The 24,397-nt window shown below is 36.5% G+C and overlaps 1 protein-coding gene across 1 annotated transcript in view; it reads right to left on the reverse strand.

The window, feature by feature from the left end:
- Positions 1-24,397, reverse strand: part of LOC149561401 (arginine-specific demethylase JMJ20-like) — a 163,605-nt gene that overhangs the window by 99,709 nt on the left and 39,499 nt on the right. The window contains exon 2 of the mRNA XM_089825129.1: positions 4,775-4,933. Coding sequence (XP_089681255.1) covers positions 4,775-4,933 — 159 coding nt within the window. The remainder of the gene's footprint in view (positions 1-4,774; positions 4,934-24,397) is intronic.

Below are 24,397 nucleotides of genomic sequence, written 5' to 3' on the forward strand. Positions count from 1 at the left end.
TCAAAAGCTTGTCACTCTCAAAATATCTATATGATCATCGAAGTCATGACTTTTCGCTAGTGTTTGTAGGATTAGATCTTAATCATTTGAATGAAATGCTCTATTTTCAACCCATTTATATGTATATTTCTTTAGTTTATGTGGGAATTTTATATCTGTATCTTGTATGAATGTTGATTTTCATTGCGTAATTCCGAGTCGGACTTATTTCTATAAATATTTTAGTTAAGGGTCATTAAAGTGGTATTATAGAAGCCATCTTGCCAAGCTATGGTGTATAACGAGTTTCTAATGATTCCTACAGAAAGGAGGACTAGGCATCAGAAGAAAAAAAAAGCAAAGAAAACCAAAGTAAACCCTTGATCAAGCAGAAGACCCATTCCAGGAGAAATAGATGCAAATTAAAGAGACTCTTTTATCTAGGCATTTGCAGTTGCCAATGGTTTTAGCTACCCAAAGCTACCTTGTGTAGAAAGAGATGGAGCAACCATGGGGATAGTCAATAGATTAGCAATCAACATGATGATGATTTGGCAGCCCTTCATACTAAATATAAAGAACTAAGTGACAAAACTTGTGCTCAAATGTCTTTTATAGATTTTTGCTCTTTGGGGATAAAGAATAGGCCTAGGATCAAGAGGCAAACAAATCAAAACTAGACTGATGCAGATATCTAGCACCATTTAGGGAAGCCCTCAATTCCTTTATTTGATGGGTCGATGAGTGCTTAGCGAATTCTTGGAACCAAAACTATAAAGCTTATTTCTCTGTTAGGTGATGCATGAGGAAGTGTCAAATTTGCTACCCTTCACCTAGGAGTAGCCCATGAATGGTGGTAGCATGGTGTAATCCCCAAAGTCACAGCTATAGTGCCATGCCTGAAGAATTCAACTAGAGGTTGAACAATAGACTTGAAAGGGGGAATCCCAAGATCCATTTCAAATACTTGACAAATGTTAGCCGACGGTCCAGCGGTGTTTTAGTCCGGCGGTGTTTAGCCAACGGTCCGGCGGTGTTTTTGTATGTTGTAGCCGACATCGTCGGTAAATAGTTTGTAGCGGATAGAATAATTGTGGCCGACGGACTCCTTCGGGAAGGTTCGGCGATAGTATTTATATCCCGTCTGGGATCATTGTAAATCATCATTAATCTACTATTGCGAATATAATTCTGCTGTTCGTGTTCATTGTCTGTATGCGTTCATTTACTTTACCTATACCAGCTGCACCAGCAGATGTCACCGTCGCAGTCACACCGAGAGCACAGTTGCCACCGCCACAATCTGAGCCGCAGGTTCGGTTGGAGGTCATTGATTGTGATGCAGTGGTCACCCTTTCATCATCTTTTTTAGCAGAGGCCGAGTCAGCCCAGCCAGTACCGGAGATGAACATGGAGCTTGCGCAGGTCGACCAACCGGAGGTGATGGATAGAGCTAGTGAGTTTCTAAGGCAGCAGTTTCGACTCACTCCTGCCAAGCAGGGTCCGTCCATTCAGTCTCCTAGGCATTCAGGAACATGGCCAACGGTACCAGAGCTTCAGCTTCAGGAGAAGGGAATGCCACATGCCATGGTCGTGCCAACAGCCGAGAAGGAACAGCCGAGAAGGCGGCACCGGATGTGGGCATGGCTCCCGTTGATGAGGAGGAAAACAGTGATGCGGAATGGTCATTAGAGGCCTTCGCCAAGGAGGACTATGGGTCAGATGAAGACAGGTGCTGGGATTACATCAGGAATATGAAATCTGCATTGAAGAAGGGCCACGATGTGGTGATTCAGGCCCTAACTCGGCGGCGGGAGTGGCACTTGATCAGAGCATATATCCGTGGGATTTGTCCTCGACGATTTCAGACTTGCTTTATAGACAGGGGCTGGCCGGCAACAGAGACAGCTGAGATGTTGGCAGATTGGGCCACTGAGCCGGAGTTGGGACCCAGTGACACCCCTATGATGAAGCTGGCACATGAGATTGTGGGACTGTACAAAGATGTTTACTATGGGCGTCAGCAGGCGGAGGCTAACAGGGTTGCAGCAGAGAGATCATTGGCAACAGAGACTGAGGCTAGACAGAAGCTAGCCACCGACTTGGCCCACCAGCAGGCAGCTTGGGCCACAGAGCAGGCAGCACTACTGGCAGATTTGGCAGCAGCAGTGCAGGAGAAGGACGTGGCTAAGCAGGGTACGAAGGCTGCGGTTCGAGATAAGGATGCGGTTGAGCACGAGATGTAGTTAGCCAGGACACAGGCCATGGACGTGGCACTTCTTCTAAAGGAGGCCGTCGAAGTTAATTCTCAGATTTAGACAGATCTCCGCATCAGGACAGAGCAAGTGTATGAGTTACGTCGCCAGCAGCACACTTTGGGGACGCCCCTTTCTCTCTAGTTCCTTCTGTGGTTTGTAAGTTGTCTCCTAATTTTGTTAGTCGTCAGGAGACGACTGTTTTTTTTGGGGGGATGGTGTTAGCCGACGGTCCGGCGGTGTTTTAGTTCGACGGTGTTTAGCCGACGATCCGGCGGTGTTTTTGTATGTTGTAGCCGACATCGTCGGTAAATAGTTTGTAGCGGATAGAATAATTGTGGCCGACGGACTCCTTCGGGAAGGTGCGGCAGTAGTATTTATATCCCGTCTGGGATCATTGTAAATCATCATTAATCTACTATTGCGAATATAATTCTGCTGTTCGTGTTCATTGTCTGTATGCGTTCATTTACTTTACCTGTACGGTAAACAACAAAATTTAGGCAAGGCAATTTAGCAGACAATTATGTGACAGATCTTTAGAGGCTCTTAATGATGATGCCTAATGTTTCAAAAAAGTGAATCACTATTCATTTTCTTGAGCATTTTGTTGAACCTCTCAAAACCCTGGTTAAAGAATTTTGATCCAGCATCTCTCTAGTAGATCATCAAGAGGACTCTTACACTTGAATCATAGATGCTACAAAGGATAAACAAGTTCCCAGCTAACACACCCACTTTTTGCCACCATTAATAAAATCCTCAAAGTGGGGAATCATATTCGCATCCAAGAAGACACACCTCAAGCACTTACAATGACTATGGTAGAAGAACACACCAAAAATGAACTCAAACAAAGGAAGCTATGTTTTTCCTACAAGGAGCCATGGAATTCTATTGATAAATGTTTTTTCAATGGTATGTCCATTATATTGATGTAATATCTAACAATGAACCAAATTTGAAAAACTTGCATCCCAACCAGCCATAGAGTACATGAGTAAGAGAATATGGAGGACGAAGGCGCAGACTAAAGTTCCATTCCAGCTATTGCAAAAGTACCTGAATTTCATGCATCCAAAGTTCAAGGAGTGTTATCCAGATAGCAAATTACTGGGAGCAACTTATAACTTCATTAGTTAAGGTTTGATGGTAAAAAGAGAACCAAAAGCTATGTTTTTTAAAGGATTCAATGTCATTGTTGTTAATGGATTCACCATTCCATACACAAAAACAATCTGACAACTCAAAGTTTTGTCATGGGATAGATAAAACATGTGATGATATCTATGTTGTGGATTCAAGGGAAACTAACATGGTCTTCAGAGTGCAATGGTTGCACCCCCTTGGCAGATTTTCATTAAAATATCAAACCATGGAGCTGAAGTTTAAATCCATGGAAAAGGACATGATGCGTAAGAGAATTTATGAAGAAAAAATGGCAGTGGTTAGAGCTAAAAAACTGGAGAGGACATTCGACAAAGAACAAGTTGCTTGGGTAATAAGTTGTTGTTTATACCCATAAATTTATCCACAAGTAAGCCAGGTGCTCAGAAAGTTGATATTCAAAATATTTTGTTTGAGCATGGTGCAGTGCTTAGTTACTTGCCTACAAGACCAACACCTGATAGAGAGTTCTAGTGTACCATAGAGATAAACTAAGCTCTATGCCTGTCATGACCACTTATTATCACCTCACAAGATTGTACAAAACAGAGATTGAATAGGCCATTAAAGGCCTCTTGTAGACAAGTAACATCAAGCCCAATTCTAACCTTCCAAGATTGTACCAAACAGAGATTGAATAGACCATTTAAGGCCTCTTGGAGACAAGTAATGTCAAGCCCAATTCTAACCCATTTGCCTCATCCATAGCTCTTGTGAAGAAAAGGATGGCAACATGTGAATGTATATTGATTATGGCACTTTAAACAAGAAGACCATCAAAAACAAGTATCACATTCCCAAGACAGATGAGCTCATTGATGAATTTAATGAAGCTGTGTATTTCTCAAGGACATTTTTTATCGAGCTACCATCAAATTCCTGTCAGGGTTGTGGATGTACATAAGACAACATTCAAGCGTCACTTTGGACTCTTTGAATTCTTAGTTACATCTTCAGCTTGACAAATATACCTACTACCTTCTAGTCATGTGTGAGCAATGTTTTCAGCAATCAACCAAGGAAATTTGTATTAGTTTCTTTTATGATATTCTAATTTACAGCAAGACTTGCGAAGGTCATTTGAAACATCTATAGACTGTCCTCCAAAAATTAGAACAGCAGGCCCTCTTTGCAAAAGAATCAACATGTGAGTATGATCAGCATTTTTTATTGGTTCTTTATGTCATTGTCCTTCAGATTTTATGAAAATAAAGGCCATAGTTATTCTTACGAAGGATTCAAACAAACCTAATACATATAAAAGCCTGTTGGGTGTCAAGAATGCAATCACTTATCTTACAGACTGTTTCTGTAAAAAATAGCCAAAACAAACATTATAACTTCTTAAAATCATTTTCCATCTTAACTACAACCTTTACAAAATGCCAGTCCTTCAAATAAAGCAAGGATGAACCATCTCTCTTCATGTCATGCCTTTCTGGATCAAGACTACGCCAATACTCTATGTATTCTGAAACAGTCATCTCAATTCTCTTCTGGTCTGTGAATTCCTTCCTGTCACAATCTGCGACCTGCACAGCCAGATGATTGTTAAAGCAGCGCTCTCCAAAAGATGAATTGTCTCAAAATTGCATTACAAAAACAAATCTACAAAGTAACAAAACTATGCCATACTTTCTCAATTTCAATGGAACAGTGTGACAGTTATAACAGTTAAAAGGAAGGGATAAATTTATCATTCTGATGATACAACATTGTGCTCTGACAGTTTTCCTTACAATAAACCCCTTTAGTAACAAAGCAGTATGTATGATAATCATAAAGAAAGTGATTAGTATGCAAATCTGAAGCTAACAGAGTGAGCAGGGCTGGTTTTTCGTCAGCCAAATTGCCAAGATAAAAGCAAACAATTATTGACACCGGAAACATTTCAAATTGTAGTTTGGCATTTAAATTCTTGGATTTCTGTGATCTTTTAATATAGACCACTTCATGCCAAATCATCTAATAAACACAATTATACTTATGTCAAACTTCCTTTGGAAAGTTAGAGGAATACACTCGCATATATAATCTTTTAAAGAAACACAAAGTTGTTCAATGTGAAAATTCATTTTTAGAACCATAGTTCAAAACCTTGATCTTGGCAAAAACATTACTAGGCCAAATTTTGATGGGGAATCGGGGTTATGCAAAAATTCAGCATAATAGAAATATACATAAAGCCATAAAATAGATTTAAATAACATGCACAGTATTGAATGTGAAAAGGCATAGGTAGATCTCCAGTTAGATTTGTACCAAAAAGGAGTAAAACACACATTATAATGTTCATATATGATTGGTAATTAATCATCATGATAGAAAGTTATAATAAGTCTATTAAATATTTTACAAATTTCTTCTTCAATTAAAGCTCCTCATTGACTGCATTCTTCAATTGGGCAGTAAAGATTAGCTCTCAGGAACAATACTATCTTCAATTACATCATCATCCAATGCAATACATTTTTTCTGGGACTGCCTCTTCTAATGCCTCATTCTCCAAATCAGTAATCAATAATTGACACAAGTTCCACATTCTCAGCAGTCCAGCTATAACATAGACCAATACCATTCAAGTCACTCGCATCACAAATCTCCTTCCCCTCCACATCTTTGACTCAAAATAGAAAGTTGATTTGCACGGAACAAGGTCACTAAATCACTTTTGGGTTTACCTGTTATGCTTCTCTATGTAAGTAGACACAAAAATGTTCTGACAGTAGTCACACCTCAAAATATTATAAACTGCAACAAATGCAGATGGCATGGCTTTGACGATTCTGTTTTTTTTGTACCATAATCCTCCCACTATATAACATGTGAAATTTTCTAAGCTAGCTATAACCACACTTGTAATCTACTATCTATACTACTATAATTAACTCCATGTAAGATCCTAAATTGCACCTCGCACAATTCTTCACCGTAGGGTGCCTTCATTTTAGCCGAATCAAATTTTCACCTAAGCCTTTGCTTCACCCCACTTGCCTAGTACTCATCTCCTTTATCTGGATTCCTGACCATGTGGACTATTTGAAATATAACGTGTATTTTGCATGGACATCTACGCAGCGCATCTCATCAATATGCAAGCCAAAGGTGGTTATTGAAGCGTTACCCTCCCACTGACGACATCAAGAATCAGCTCACCTTCATTTGGACTACTCCTTGGTCTCTCTTGGCAACTCTTCGGTCATTCAAAAGAACTCCTTCACCATTCTTGGCATATCATACAGCTCATTATTCACTTGGCTTCACTACTCCATCACCTTCTGTTGCACACAAGCTTGTTCTTGCCTTCAATCCACCAAGCTTCAACTTCTTGGCTTCAAAGGGCAGTCATCTTAGGAAACCTTGGTATCTTGAGCATTTCCCCCTCCATCCATGGTTATTTATCATTCATTGGATAATTGATTAGCAAATCTATCTATTTGGTTGTCCGTGGAGGTGGAAACACCAAAATGGGGATCTGACTTCAACAAGCCTCTTAAATAAACATCCTATATACCTTTTTCTCATTATCATGTGTGCAGGTTCAAGGAGTGGATTGAAGTGATGTATCGGGAGCTTTATCCAAAGGGTTGTGAGATATCCTTTCTTATCCATTGTCTTCAGATCATTTACTTTTTAGCTTGTGTTTCATTCCTTGTCACTTCTATTTATTTACAACCTTCCTGGCAGGGATCTATGGGTTGAAACAACAGCTTTGAAGCATCAAATATAACATGCTTATTATAGATGAAACCCACCATAAGATGATAGTGTGCATCTATCATAATGGGCAATTATCATAGTGGTAGTGACCAACTATGATATAGTGGGCCACTATGATGTAGTGGACAGCATTGAAGATGAGCCTTAGTGCTGATAGTGGGCAACTATCATAGTGGGCAACAATGATATATTGTATTCAAATAATTAAAGTTTCCAATCAATATATTGGAGTTTCTTGTATCATGTATACATGAAGTTGTAAGAGTGAAGTTGTACACAAGAAGTTGTACATGTGACATTGTACTTATTTTGAGATATTAATAAAGGAACTATCTTTTTTGTGTGGCTGGGTTTTTCCCCTTCAAGAGGAAGGGTTTTCCCTCTTCATATGTTGCTCTGATTTTTCTATATACTGATGCTATGTGATTCTGGTTCTAAATTCAACAAGGTATCAGAGCCAGGTTTGAGAAACAATCTTGAACCAGAATAGTGCCATTGAATTCTAGAAGAAGCATGGGATTAAGAGATAAGTAATTTTAAGTTTATAACTTGAATTATAATCACATACAATGGTTTTGACTATTGGGAATTGTGAATCATTTTGTTGTAAGCATTGATTCATATGTTTGTTTTAAAGACAGATTAATACTGTGAACTATTACTAATTTCTCGTTGGACAGGATCAAATCAAGAAGCTTGAGAGGAAGGAAAAGCTCTTGCATCTTGTGAGGAGTCAAGTATGTTGAAGTATGAAGACAACTTGCAGTCATAGGACTGATTTGTAACTTTAAATAAATGTCATGGTATGAGATGTTGGAAGTCAACAATGTACTCGAAGTGAACCAAGTATTCAGCAGCTGTTGTTGATATGCCAAATTATAACAAGCTGTTTTTTTCTAAGAAGCTGCATGCTTGGTGTTGCAGTCATGTGACTGTCTTACTGTCACATTCATTTGCAGTTGCAGCATGTTGGCTGTTTGTAGTTGATTATTGGGCTGTTGCAAAGTCAGTGGATGTTATTTGCATACAAATTCAACATGGTATTTGCTGCAATTTGTATTTAGGAAGAATCTATACAGTTTGTCACTATGTTCAAATAATTCTAAGAGGAGGAAGTAAGATTCAGAGGGAGCTTGATTAGCAGAGGGAGAGTGTCAAAACCTTTTGCTAAGATCAACTAGCTAGTGTAGCAGTGTGACAGCTAATGCTAGTTGTTTGGTCAAACATTGGAATCAACTTTGATTTGTCATAATGATCAAAGTGTTAAGTTTGTTGTCACTATTAAGGGAAGTTCAAGGTGCTATCCCTCGAGAATGGGTTCTTCTCTGTGAGAGAAGTTCGAGGTGGAAGTCCTCAATCCACCCTCTATGGGTAGGTAAGGTGGAATCACACACTGTGAGTAGGCATGGTGATAATACATTCTCCTCTAGGAGGAGAATGAGGTGAAAGTTCTCAATCCACCCTCTGCAGGTAGCTAAGGTGGAATCATCCACTACGAGTCGGCATAGTGATAATACATTCTTCTCTGAGAGGAGAATGAGGTGGAAGTCCTCAATCCACCCTCTATAGGTAGGTAAGGTGGAATCACCCACTATGAGTAGGCATGGTGATAATACATTCTTCTCTGGGAGGAGAATGAGGTGAAAGTCCTCAATCCACCCTTTGCGCGTAGGTAAGGTGGAATCACCCGCTGCGAGTAGGCATGGTGATAATACATTCTTCTCTGGGAGGAGAATAAGGTGAAAGTCCTCAATCCACCCTCTACAAGTAGGTAAGGTGGAATTACCCTCTGCGAGAAGGCAAGGTGATGCTATGTTCTTCTCTGGGAGAAGTTGAGTTTGTTCGACATTTTGGGAGCATCCATGATGGAAGACACATGTGTGATTCCATGACTAACTTTCATAAGTGTTTTGTTGTTTCATCTAGGAGTAGCTATGATGAATAACACTTGCCGGTTAAATTGTACTTGCTTTAAATTTTCACCCTCTAGGAGTAGCTATGGTGAATGAAATTATATTATGAATATTCTTAACTTATGCAGAGCAGCTATGGTGAATTCTTTTATATGACATGATGCATATTGAGATTATGAGATTATGAACTAACTCTGACTACTTGCAGCTTAGTGCATTTGCTCTGAGGCAGTTATTCGAAGATCTCTTTCTTGCTGAGAGAGAGTGTTGAAACTACAGCTTTGAAAGAGATCTAAGCATCAAATATAACATGCTTATTATAGATGAAACCCACCATAAGATGATAGTGGGCATCTATCTTAATGGGCAATTATCATAGTGGTAGTGACCAGCTATGATATAGTGGGCAACTATGATGTAGTAGACAGTATTGAAGATAAGCCTTAGTGCTGATAGTGGGCAACTATGATGTAGTGGACAGCATTGAAGATAAGCCTTAGTGCTGATAGTGGGCAACTATCATAGTGGGCAACTATCATGGGCAACTATGATATATTGTATTCAAATAATTAAAGTTTCCAATCTATATATTGGAGCTTCTTGTATCATGTATACATGAAGTTGTAAGAATGAAGTTGTACACAAGAAGTTGTACATGTGATATTGTACTTATTTTGAGACATTAATAAAGGAACTATCTTTGTTGTGTGGCTGGGTTTTTCCCCTTCAAGAGGAAGGGTTTTCCCAAGATAAATACATGTGTCTTTTCTTCATATGCTGTTCTGATTTTTCTATATACTGATGCTATGTGATTCTAGTTCTAAATTCAACGCTATGTACCCTTTTCATATAGGGTGCACATGATCCGCACAAGCATCTTGAATCCACGTAGGTGTCTTGGACATTTGAGCTAAAAAAGCCCGCCAATTCGTCTCCGTGGTTTACTCTTTCATTTCCAGTAATCTAAAAAAAATCGCTTAATACCATAGAGTTATTTCCATTTTGGTTATTTGCATTCATAGTCAGCTTTAGTTCCCTTTTACTCAATTAATCTCCCTAGCTCATCAAAACGCTTGAGGTGGCGTTGGGCCCTTCCCTAAATGTCTATATATTGGACTATTTGTTTTTGATAGTCATTCTTTTTTTAATGCATTAAGGCAAGAAAAGGAGCTTCCTTCAAACCATAGTAAATTAGCATTCCATCGAGAATTGTATCTCAAAGAGTTTCATCAAGTGTTAGCTCTCTCTCTCTCTATCTATACATATGTGTATGCACCATTCATAGCCTCCTCATTTTCCTTAAAGAAGTCAAAGAATAAAAATTTAGGTTTCAAATGACCGACATTTCATTTATTTGTTAGTGAAACTTCTTGTCCTACCTCCAATCAATTCTATGGAAACAAAATCATTTGATTTTGTTTCTCCCATGGCGATATTCAATGGTCTCCTTGGTCTTATATAGTCCCTTACAAAGATAACCCATTGAATCTTTCCCTCATGCACCAAGCAAAGAACCTAACCACAAGTTGTCACATAAAATGAAATATTATTGTTTCAAAAATTAAAATTGATAAAACTTTTGATAACAAATAGAAAGTAGGCATGAGTTTTCCATAGTGCATTTGGTATTTGATAAGATTGTTATTGGGGTCCCTATGTATATCATTTCTAATCAATGTTTTCAATTACACTCAACAATCTATCATCAAGAAGAGGAAAGTCCCTGATGGTGGATTAGTAAGTGTAATTTGAAACATCAATTAGAAAATTATACATAATTGAATCCAAAAGCTATCTTATCATATAAAAAATAAATAAAAATTTGTAGCATTCAAACTTCTAAGTAATAGAGTTGATAACTTTGCAACTTCATGAACTACCTTGAGGGTCTCAAATGTGCTCTTGGAAAACATGTCATCAACCATAACTAAACTTATAAGGTGTACATTAATTTCCTTATGTGTTTGTTCCTGCTTGTCTAGCCACATGAAAAAAAACTCCCTCTAGTGTTGCTACATCGATGTAAAACTTAGGCAAAAGATTTAAGGTCAATAATCATTGACATGGCCCAAGCATGATCTTATCCTCATTATGCCTTTGGAGCTTGGATCTCTACAATCACTTGTAATTTATCAAGTTCTATCTTTGATCCTACAACACAAACAATGCAGCCAAGAATTTTCCTTGTAGAACTATGAGTCCACACTACTTCGCGTTTTGTGCCAATTTTGGTGTTCTAAATTGTTGCATGCACTTACTCAATGCCTTAAGGTGAGTTTCTTGGTCATTGTAGAACAATATAGATAGACCAATCATTAATGAAAGATTTTAGACTGCCTCGCATCTTTTCAAATATTTAAAGATGGTTCTCCATAATGTAGCTAGAGCATTATGAAGTCTTAACATGTTTAGTTGTAAGCATAAACTCCATCTTCCACTCTAAAAATGGTCTTATCTTCCTCAACTATGCTTATCCGATTGTATCTAGTCCTGTCATCCATAAATGGGTAAATTTTGTATCTTGCTACATTTTCAAGTATGAAACCTATCAATGGAAAGTGAAATGGGTCCTCGATCGTAACCATATTCATACTTAAATCACCACATATCCTTATCTTTTTGGGCTTTTTTAAGGGAAACAACTATGGGAGACAATTAATCACTCATGTCCACTATGAAAATATTACGAAGTAATTGGAAAATATTTGCTTGTTATTAACAGAGACCAAGAGGTCTATATATACAAAAGAATAAAGCGATGTTTCCTTAGGCAACGATCGTAAAGAATAAAAATATTCTATTCTAGCTAAAAGAAAGTTGAAGAAAGCTAACAGATAACTACAACTAAATATTAGAAACATTCTAATAATCTATCCAGAGCACGAAGCTGTCAAAAAGCATAAAAGGCAAATTATGTCTGCTCAAGGTGCTCTGCACTATTTGATGCAGGCTGCGAACCAGATTGCTTAGATAGGGCAACTAAGCGCGTTCGACATTCAACCTTCATGTGCCCAAACTTGTGGTAATAATTGCATTGAATGTTTTTCTTCCAAGAACCTTCTGAATCTGGACCAAAGGATGTTTGCTGAGAAGACTGTTGATGGTACTTTGGATAATGCTCCAAAACTTTGCAAATGAGCAAAATGATCCAAAACAAACCGCAAAAAGCCATGATTTTTTAGGTGAAAAAATAATCAAAACCCAACAATACAAAGCTTCATTTTTTTATAGGAAAAATGGTAAAACCCAATAGATAATTTTTGAGGAAAAAATTACAAACCCACAAAGGAATCCCACACAACTTTGCGAATTACAGAATCAGAAATTTTTAATGGAAAATTTATAGAAACCCATAAAAAAAATTTAGGGATAAAAATATGAAAATCCATCAGAATTTTTTTTATCTTTTCGAGGAAAAATATTATGAAACCCACCAGAATTTTTAAGGGAGGCAAAACAAGAGACTTTGCATGGTAAAGCAACACATGCAAACAACATGCAAGTACATGCAACCCTCAAAAAGTAGAGACCCAAAAATTTTGAAGGGTGACCCGGAAAAGAGCTCGAAAAACCCAGAAAGAATATGTAGTTGATTTCTAGATTGGCTGGCTCGAAAACTGAGGCACAAAAACCGAGGCTCCCATAAAAATCTGTTACCAACATAATTGAGCTCTCAAAAAACCCAACAAGAATCTGGAATTAGGAAAAAAAATTCCGAACCCGAAAAGAAGGGTTTTGAACAAAAACGGAACTACTGCAAAAAAAACCATAAGAAATGGCAAAAATGTGCAGAAAAAACTGACGGATCTAGACAGAAATGGGTTGCATAACCGAACTAGAAGTCAACGGATTCAAACCTCTCAGAACGAAAACCCTAGTCAGATTATAGAGAGAGTTGAAAGCAAATATGCATGTAAATAATTTCAAAAATAAAAGGCAGATAATTTCAACCAAGAAATTATATTTATTTTTTTAAAACAATTTGAGTGTTGGCTTTGATACCATATTACGAAATAATTGGAAAATATTTGTTTGTTATTAACAAAGACTGAGAGGTCTATATATACAAAAGAATAAAGCGATGTTTCCTTAGGATAAGATCGTAAAGAATAGAAATATTCTATTCTAGCTAAAAGAAAGTTGACAAAAGCCAACAGATAACTACAACTAACTAAATATTAGAAACATTCTAATATTTACAAAAGACTAAAATAGATAACCATTAGATACTAAACAAAGATAATAGAAACTATCTATTATCGTAATAGAAAGTACTCCTTGCTTTGAACATCTTATCAATTTCTTTCTAAGTTGTCTGTAAAGCTTTGGTTCATTCCTCTTAGTCTTCTCCACACTTTGAGCCACTTGTATTAAGCAAATCCTTATGAACACATTTCTAGAGATATTTCTTTCAAGATGTTGCATGTCCATAAAAAGACATTCTTGTAGTCCATGAATATGCTAAATGTCATTACTTTTAGTACAAGATTTCAATCATCAATAAACAATATCAGCTCCAAACTTCCATCTAATCTATGATTCACCTCCACAATAGCAGTTTCTTCATTTGGATCAGCCATCCAACTTTGCATCTCCTATCTATACTCTTCAATTTCAGAAAGGAATGTTAGTTTAACAACATGAAAGCATCCAAACTTGCACTTTTAACTTCTTCTCAAGTCCTACTTGCTCTCCTTCATTTAATATATCATATCAATAAAGTTGCAATCAAGCTTGAGTACTTCGTAGTCTTTTGGTTGTCATTAGAACAAGCCATTTAAGGAGTTTGTTTCTTCTTCAAAGCATGGATGTGACTCCAAGAATCCTTAACATTTGGATCCATGGGGCCTTCATCACTTTTCTCTGGCTAGCCTTCTTTGGAAGCCAAATTTGATGAATCTAAATAAGTTGTTAGTTCACAAATTGTTTGATCACTAAAATCAATTATATGTTTCATCCAATTATTTTCAATAGAGGGTACTATTTTTCCAATTATGCTCAATTTTGGCTTCTATCAACATCCCCACCTAACAATGCATCATAAGCATTTTTATAAAATAAGACGGTTGTCAAATTCAATAAAATTGAATGATTCACAATTATTATTGTTGATGGCCTAATTTGTTTGACAAAAACTATGGTGTGTAGAATGTCAAGCATAGAAACTCTATATAAATGTGGGATCAATTTACAATACAATTTCTAAATTAAGAGGTTGGCTATAATGCCCCATCAAGGAAGCCTCAAGGAAAAAAGCCAAGAAAACATGGGACAATTTTCTTTTGAAACATTCCATAAATCTTAACAACTTCAATGCCAAAGATATAACACATGTCACACTAGCAGGACAATGTGCACACAAGTGTCATAAGGAAAACCACATGTAGGAACATCTACATGACCTCACCATTGCACAACCAAGTGACAACAGTAGAAGGCTAACAATGTAAACACTCACCCTCTAAAACGATAAAGGGGAGTGTGAGAAAGGGAAAAGGACCCAATGGCAATGGACATATACCGCAATCACGTCCTCTCATAATAAGACATTGAGATTAGATGAATAAATCATCAACCTTCAATCCACATCTGAATACGCTGACCAACTAAAGTCTCTAAATGCCAACCAACAACTGGAAAAGACTTAGGACACTATAAGAATGATGATCAACAACTCTCAACCCTAACAAGACTACACAAAAAACTACAAGACTAAACTAGGCCTCTCCTCAGTCCTAGGAGTGATGAGCAACTTCCTATGTGCACAGGCAAACAAACAAATACCACCACAACTCACAAAATTGGACCACCTCAAAGGTTCCCTAGACTCTCAGAGCCTAGACGAGCAACTTCATTGTACTCCGATTGGCCCTCTAAGACTTCAAAAAGCTCACCAACAACCTTCTTAGGACTAAGGTGTCCCGAGTGAGTTTGGGTACCCGCCAAGGACACTAACACAAGCTGGGAGGATACTAGCATCACACTACAATCTCCTAACCACACTACAGTCCTTTGGTCACACTAGAGTCCTTTGAACATGCTAACATCCTTGGTAACCCTATTCCCATGTTGTCCGCCAAATGTGCTAGTGTTAGATCCCAATTTTTTACCTAATTTAAAATGTTCATATAGCTGTTGAGGTGTCACCTAAAGTCAGTTGAGAGTTGAAATTTGTTATAATCATGTGAAATGGTAAGATGGTTAATCATTATAATTTCATACGAAGATGACATGCTAGTTAATCGTTATGACGTTATTATATTGTTATCTTGAAATCTTAGAAAAATGGTTATTCATCATGGGAAGTGGCATGGTGGTCTTCCATTATGGTGGTTTATGAATAATAATTTATTATGGTAAATTGTTATTATATTAAGGAATATAATATAATCGTGGAGAATTCCCTTGCAGGGGCATGTCAAAGGGGGGAAGCATTGCCAGAAAAAATTGGGCATGGAGGGGCACCACCATCACTAAGCAAATAGATACAAGCCCTGAACCATCAAGGCTAGGGATAATGAGTAGGTAGGCAAGAGTGTACATTGGACGACCATGAGCTAACTTGTTAAATCACATATCATTTAATAGTAAAAGAGATTACTAAGCATGAATTGGAAATTGAACGAGTTTGTACCTTGGTAATTGTGTTGTTGGTTGAAGCCTTCTAATGTATAATCATGTATTATCATATCAACACGATGATACCTACATATCTATACATGTACAGGCATGTATATGTGTACATACGTAAACCAACTTTATATATATAAGGACGTATATGCATACTTAATATTTGGGGTATACATAAGAAATATATGGTTGGGATTTATGCATGTACACGTATATGCATACATACATTGGTACTATAGATACCATGATGCTAAATACTAAGGCAATATTATTCTTTCACCTCGGTTGTGGCCTAATATTATTTCGTGTGTGACAACCTTTCATATTTTATTTTTATTTTTCCATCGGACCTTATAATTTGAGATGGCCATTTTAAATATTGGGGTCAATGACTTCTTGTTTACATCTGTAACTCTCACCGCCACCATATTCTTGTAATTAACGTGCATATGACTTTTCTTTATCATTCTCCCCGCGGCCTAGGGAGCCAGTCTCTTCCTCTCAAAATTCTCTGAGTTTACATTTGTTCTACAAGGCACAAACCCTCGGGAGCATGGATTACCTTCTCCTTTTGCATCGTAAATTCTCAGAACTTCATCTGGAGTTCTTACATCTGCTAGATACAAATCCTTCCTACATTCTGAGTTCATATAGATCCCGAGTTGAATCATTGAAAAGTGATGCTTGTCGTGCACCTTGGAATGACAGAACATGGCAATATATTGTATGAATCGACTCCAGCTAGAGCATAGTCTAGGGAGCCACCCGGTGGGTGAGTATGTAAGAGAATAAGACTTCTTTTCTTAAAGCTCTGATAACGAATTAGATTGTCAATTTGATGGCAAATCTTGATTCATATCCGACTGATATCTATGGGAGGGTACATCCAACAATTTGAATAATGAATTACAATTGTTGCTAGTGATTCCCATTTAGAAAATTAATCGCATATTGATACATGTTTTTGCTCAGTCAAATCTGTGAAATACATTCAGAATAATAACATCTACTCTTTAGTCGATGAAACAAGCAAAAGAAGATGCAAGTATGATATACTTCATAATTCTGTGATAAGTCTAGAAAGGACATAAGAAATTGACTGTGACTATAATACAGAAAGAACACTTAAGCATACACCCAGAAATTCATTCATGAAGGCCATCTTGGCTGAGATGAAGGGTGAGTTGAAAATCATTGTTCCATAGAATTTTTTCTTGCATGAAAAGAAATGAACCATTATTAATAATAGTTGTAAGCTCAAAATAAAAGAGCTATTAATTAACAAGAGGCGGCTCACAGTAATCCAACATTCAAATCCTTATTGCTTAGTCGAGCGGTGGGAATGATACTCTAGTACCAAGATGCTCAGTGGTTGGCTAAATTGTTTCATGTCTACTTCCAGGTATGGAGGGCCTTTCTCATTAGAGATTGCGTAGGGATAAGTTATGGTCCGAGGTTGGGTGGTTAAGCTCCTGGCAATGTTTTCCCTCTCCACAAGATGTCGGCACGTGCATTAGACAAAGATAAGCTATGCATTCAAACGTTTGTCGAAAATAGGTATTTTTTACATTTATGATGTTTATACGAGTAGAAGATAAAATGGATTGGTTTATATCATCGTTTCAGTTATTTCCTTTAATGAAAGCAACTCTTATCGTCAATGCAATTGGCAACCAATTAGATCGGTTGATCTCTAACTGAACATGGAATATATTTATTTGAAAGAGATAGGTTTATCTGATGGATTGTTATTTCAGTCTTCCATTTATAAGAATAATGATTATGAGCATATCTTCTAATCTTATGTTATTGCCACAATTAGCAATAGGAAGAAAAGGAATGAAACAGAGGTATCTGACGCCCCAAATGATACGGTGGTATCTGATGTCCCAAGTGATACAGTGGTATCTGATGCCCTAGATGATCCAATGGTAATTGATGCCTAAATGATCCAATGGTAATCGATGCCCTAATTGATATATGTTATTTGATGGTAATCGTCATTTGATAATGATATAGTGGTATTTGATGGAAATCATCATTTGATTTTGACATAGAGGTATTGGATGGTAATCATCATTTGAGCCTAAGTGGTATTTGTGGACTAACCGGGGTGTTTGAAGAAGCATCCCTAGATTGATTTCGGTTTCGAATAACCTGGTATTTAGATTTTAATTTCCATAGTAAATTCATTGATGGTGTTTTTAATTATTAGTTCTGAAATTTCGGTTTACCTAATTGTAACTGTTAATCTCATTCACTTGAACATAACTAATATAACTGTCTTCCTATGAAAATGAAGTAATAGCTATATTTCTTTAATATGTTAGTTGTTAGTTAAGACAATGAAAAAGTGGTTGTTACAGCTAGTATCCTGGGTAGCGGGTGTATTGAAGCTAAGGAACAATCTCCCAAACATCACGAACATGCATAAGCAAACTAAAGGTGCTAGAGTGTGATGTCCCACTTTTGGCAGAGGAAAAAATAAAATATGATTTGATTTCCAAGGTTAAAATATTACCAAGAAGAGGGAATTGAATAATTATTAATTATTATTATTACCTAAAAGATAGCTTAAGGGTACTATAAACAATTAATAACATGACTTTAGAGGAAGATTAATTGAAGTCAATTAATTTAAGTAACACTACAAAACCATCAAGAAATTTTTTTTTATAATGATGCTTTGGAATACATGTTGGGCGTGGAATAGCTTATATTTTCCTACCTTAATATTTTTGGGGAGTTTCCTAAGACCTGAAGCCACTATCTTTGCCAGTGAAACTATCTGTCCTAGATAGACGTGGAGGAATCAACCAGATTTCTTGGTTGGAGTTAATGGTCAGGTTGCAGGATAAAGGAATTTTCAGGAGCTATTAATCTGCATTCAAAATGAGGATAACAGAGTATAAAAGGTGATAGAGAGGAAAATATTAGAAGAAATTATTTCTGGAAGTGGGCAATATTGTGCGGACAATCTAATGAATAGCTTTAAGTGCTGATTTTTTAAAGAAAAGGAATTTATGTTTGGACAAATAATATATGTATTTCCAAAGCTTAATATTAGGTGGGACGAATACATTATTAACAACTGGCTTGGTAATTCTAAATGCTTAATTCATTGTTCTATCTTAAATAATATCGTAGAGATCCAAAGGTTGGCCAACTCATTTATTTTTATTAATGAGTTGAAAATCAGCATATTGAAAGGAGTACTTGAATACATTAATGTTAGAGTTCGTACTAATCAGCATATTGAAAGGAGTACTTGAATACATTTATGTTAGAAATTGTACTTCATATAGTGGGTTCCTCTTCTACATCACATCAATTAGCAAAAAGCTTATGCAGGTGCCAAAGTTGCATATAAACATTTAGACTCAATGATATAGTTTGGCAAAGTATTTGAAAATAGAGAGTTTCTACCAGCCAAGCATTTGTGTGTATGCATATGGGAATCGTCATTCTTCATAGGTAATTATTTACTGGAGTTACAGAACTTTAGTGTGGCAGTGAATAGTATGATAGTATGGCAGAGTGAATGTAAGGAGTAACTGCATATACCTGAGAAAATGGGTGATAGTACAGAAGGAGTATAGTGCGTCGTAGAGATTTCTCTACCTAGTATCATTTCATTCTAATACTCAAAAATTGGGTCAAGCAATGTATCTTTGTCATTCACGGCAAATAAAGTGAACTGTATTCGTTGTCATTTTCTTAAAAAGAAACAGATTCATATAGTACACAAGTTATTGATAATTAAGAAGAGGGTGTCGTGGGACCTGAAGAGAAAGAATGGGCAATGGTTACAATTAAGTCCACCTCCTCTGCTGTTGTTTGACATATTAAAGAGTTTCTCTTATTGTGCAAGTGTCCTCCAGGTTAGCATTGTAAAATCGGTTATACATTGGAGATTGGAATGCAGAGGTTGCAGTTGTTCAATGGGAAACTGGATACGGAATTGCTGTTATGATAACAGATCAGATTTTATATATTTAATTTGCATTTGTAATTCCATGATTAATATGCCTACATTGTACCAGAGAAATAAATTCTTATCAGTACTTTATGATTATCCTGTATGTTGATGGCAATCTTCGTGAAAACTGAAACTTCTAGAAGAAGATATACAACTCTGCAAACAATACATTGCAATACAGATTTCATACAAACTATTTGTCAAAATGTCCATGGCGTAAAATGCAAAACATAATGAAAAAATCAATGAGAGAAACAAAGTGTTTGACATAGTGTATAGGATCTTAAATTGGAGTGGCAGAAAGTTCAGTTCACTTTGCTATGTGTCTTTACAGTCGTATCGAGTTGGTGATCTTGCCAGCCTGTTGGGAAATTTCAGAGTTTTGATTTTCAGATCAACGCATGGCATCATAAGACAAACATTGGTTGGTGAAAGCCCTACAAGATGCAGGTAGCAAGCTTAAAGTTCAACATAAGTTCAACATCAACCAAGGGACAATCTCTTCAACACCTTGAATGAATTAAATTGATGTTTGAGCATAGTAGAGAACTCACCTTCAGATGTAATGCAGCCAACTCATGCTCCTGTAGTGACTACTTTAAGTTGAATAGATTGTTGAGGCATTCAGATAATGAGTTCAAAATGATGTGTACTTTGTGCTTAAGTGAGATTATGCGAATTTTGACACTGCTGGTTCCTTATGACACCATGTAGATAATGCAACTTGTTAAGTATGTAACCTGATAGTCTACAGGTCTGAATGTGCAGACCACACTTGATCTTCTTACCTTAAATATCATATGTATGGCATTAGGTTATATACTCCTCTTGTGAGCCGGTGACTTCTTAAGGAGTTGTTTGCATAAGCATTACTAATTTAACAAATTGTGTTTGTTAGTAATTAAAATGGCTTATCTTGCAGATCGCCGACTTCTAGAGATATTATAAATGCCAACTTAGGAAGGGACATGTCCCTTTGAGGGACATGCCCTTTAGTGATGATATTTAGGGAGGTTACTGTTGTAGTTTGGAGAACACACAATTACATTTCAGTCTGCTCTCTCAAGCAACAATATCCAGCAAATATATTGCAGAGATGCAACTGCTTCAGATCAGAATAAAGATTGATCATTCTTCCATTCATCAGAGGATAAGAAGTTCATTATTCACCAACAAAGGATTGTTTAGAAGTCTGATTAAAAGCACTGAATTAGCAGAACATTTACATGGTGTCAGAGCTCTGGTAGTTGAACCTAGGCTCTGCAAAATTCAGTTATCAGACTTTATATATATCTAGCAACTATCTCCTATCTTCAATGGTATACACAATCAAACCTGAGGACAGGTTTGATGGGACAGAACACTTTGATGCCTGGAAATTCAGAATCATGATGATTCTTGAAGAGAATGATATAAGACAATTTGTTGATGGAGCATCCAAACAACCTCCAGTTGAACCTCATAAATCTATCTAGAGCAGAGGAAATAGAAAAGTCATTCAAATCATTTTAGACGGAGTAAAAAATGATATCGTAACCATGCTTACAAAACATCAAACTACATTTGATATAATGAAAGCATTACGAAATGCATATGAGGTCAACAATGTAACTAGAGTTCTAGCGCTAAAAAGGAAACTAAATCACATTTAGATAAAGAAAGGAGAATCAATGATTTCTTACTTCCTAAGGGTTGTCGGCATTAAAGATGAAATGTCAAGTATAGGAACCATTATTAGTGACACAGAATTAACACGAATGGCTATAGATGGATTACCAGATTCATGGGAGACTTTTGCACAAGGAATAAGTGCCAGAGATAATCTTCCTAACTTCAACAGACTTAAAAACGATTGTCTTCAAGAAGAATCTAGAAAACTAAAGGAGGAAAACTGAAAACTGAAGATGAAGAACTTCATGTTCTTAATACAAACTCCTATATGGGCAAGAAGAAGCGTTTCAAGAAGAAAAAAAGAAATCAAAAGAATGGGAAACCCAAGAAAGATCTATCTAAAGTGTTTCAAATGTGAACAATTTGAACACTACAGATCTAATTGTCCTGAAAATTCTAAACAACAAGCAAACTGTACAAATGTTACTAGGGAAGAAGATACCTATGATCCTGAGAATCATGTATTGTACTCTTCACTATCAAATGAAATTTCAAGTAAAGCATGGGTAATTGATAGTGGATCCTCTAGACATATAAAGGGATACAAAGAAATACTAGACTCTTTATCAAAAAAGGTTAACGGTGAAATTACCATTGGTGATAACTCAGCACATTCCGTTGAAGGAATTGGAAATTGCACCTTAAAACTAAAATAAAGAAATACTATTCTTCTCAAAGGTGTACTCTACGTACCAGGAATTAAAATAAATCTAATCTCAATTACAGCGCTTGAAGATGATGGGCATAATGTTGCATTCGTGGATGGCAAAGTATTAACTTGGGCAAAGAATTCCTCAATCAAGAAAGCAAAGTTGATTGGTCAGAGAAAAGGATATTTGTATGAATTGAATACAGAATCTAGTCGACCTATTCAAGCCTTAGTTCATGAAGCTGCAGACATAAATGAAATATGGCACAAAAGATTAGGGCATCTAAATTTCAAAACCTTATCAACTATGGAAAAGATGGTTACTCGATTACCTAAACTAAATAAAGACCACTCAAGCATATGCAAAGGGTGTGCTCTGGGTAAGAACACCAGAAGTCCATTTCATGATAGCACTAGAAAAACAAATAATGTTTTGGAACTAATTCATTCAGATTTAAGTGGACCTATGTCTATTCCTTCTCTTGGAGGATTCTGGTATTATATTTTGTCCATAGATGACTTCTCTAGGAAAACATGGATTTACTTCTTAAAATGCAAAGAATTAGAAAAAATCCTAAAGAGATTTAAAGAATTTAAAAGATTAACTGAAAACTTTGCAGGACATAAAATTAAAACCCTTAGAACTGATAACGGAGGGGAATATACCTCAGACTTGTTTAAAAGGTTTTGTAAAGAATCAGGGATTAAGAGGGAGTACATCGTTCTTTATAATCCAAAACAAAACAAGGTAGCAAAAAGAAAGAATAAAATGATTATAGAAGCTGCTAGAGCTATGATTTTTGATCAAAATCTAGAATATTACCTTTGGGCAGAAGCCTCTTGTACTGTTGTTTATATTCAAAACAAAAGCCCGCATTCTTACCTTAGAGATAAAACTCCTAAAGAAGTATTTACTAAGGTCAAACCTAATATAAGTCATCTTAGAATTTTTGGGTGCCCTATATATATCCATGTTCCAAAAGAAAAGGGAGCCAACTTAGAACCCTCTGGGAGGAAAGGTATTTTTGTAGGGTATAGCGAAACATCTAAGGCATACAGGATTTTCATACCTAAACAGAAAAGTATTGAACTTAGTAGGGATGTAATTTTTGAAGAAGATCTAGCATTTAAAAGAGCCCTAAGTTCTAAAGAACCTTCTTCTTTACCTAGTTCTAAAAGAAATAGTGAATCTGGGTCCCGGAAGGAAAGATTAGAGGAATTTGAAGATGAAATTCAAAATCTAAATCTTGAATAAACTCAAAATTTAAAGAAAAGACCACTTTGGGCCATTAAAACAGTTGAGATATCTCAAGACTTTGTTGCACCTTCCGGAACAGTCAAGGACAGTAAAAGACCTAAAAGATTTTCTAGTTATACTGCAAAACATGAGTGATTTATCCAAAACAGAACCAACCAATCCTTCTGATGCTATTAAACATACAGCTTGGAAAGAAGCTATGACAGAAGAATACCAATCCATTATGAAGAATGATGTTTGGGAGATTGTTCCAAGACCTAAAGGAAAATCTGTTGTTTCTTCCAGGTGAATAGTTAAAATAAAGCATGCTGTTGACGGTAGCATTGAGAAGTATAAAGCTAGATTGGTAGCCAAAGGATTTTCTCAAAAAGAAGGGATTATGAAGAAACCTTTGCTCCTGTTGCCAGATATACCTCCGTAAGAGCAATCTTAGCAATTGTTGCATCGAAGGGATGGGAAGTACACCAAATGGATGTAAAAATAGCATTCCTAAATCGAAAGATTATAGAAGAAGAATATCTGGAGCAACATGAAGGATTTGAAATTCATGATCCTAACATTTTTGTTTGCAGACTCAAGAAAGCTCTCTATGGGGTTAAACAAGCTCCAAGGGCTTGGTATGAAAGAATTGATAAGCATCTCACCAACTTAGGATTCTCCAAGAATGAAGCCGTTCGAAATTTATATTCTAAAAGAGATAAAGATGATATGGAAATTATGACACTGTATGTTGATGATTTATTAATAATAGGTGATGATATCTTATAGAGCAATGCAAGAAAGATCTAATTACAAAATTCGAGATGAAAGACTTCAGACTCCTTCATTACTTCCTAGGGTTGGAAGCACAGCCGAATTCTGACAATATCATACTAATCAAAGGAAGTATACATCAGACATTTTGAAGAGATTTGGAATGTGGAACTGCAAATCTATGTCTTCTCCAATGGAGACCAACCTACATAAACTTAAAGAAGTAGTTGCAAAATCACCTTCCACAGATTCTACTCTCTACAAACAAATGATTGGGTCCCTTATATACTTAGTAAATGCAAGACCGGATATTTGCTATGCTATTAATGCCTTAAGCCAGTTTATGTGTGAGCCAAAAGAGATTCACCTAGTTGCAGTTAAACACATTACGAGATACTTACAAGGCACTCTTAATTTGGGACT

This window comes from Cupressus sempervirens, chromosome 4, assembly GCF_028749045.1.
Source record: "Cupressus sempervirens isolate cs-2001-9-10 chromosome 4, ASM2874904v1, whole genome shotgun sequence".
Taxonomy (NCBI): Eukaryota; Viridiplantae; Streptophyta; class Pinopsida; order Cupressales; family Cupressaceae; genus Cupressus; species Cupressus sempervirens.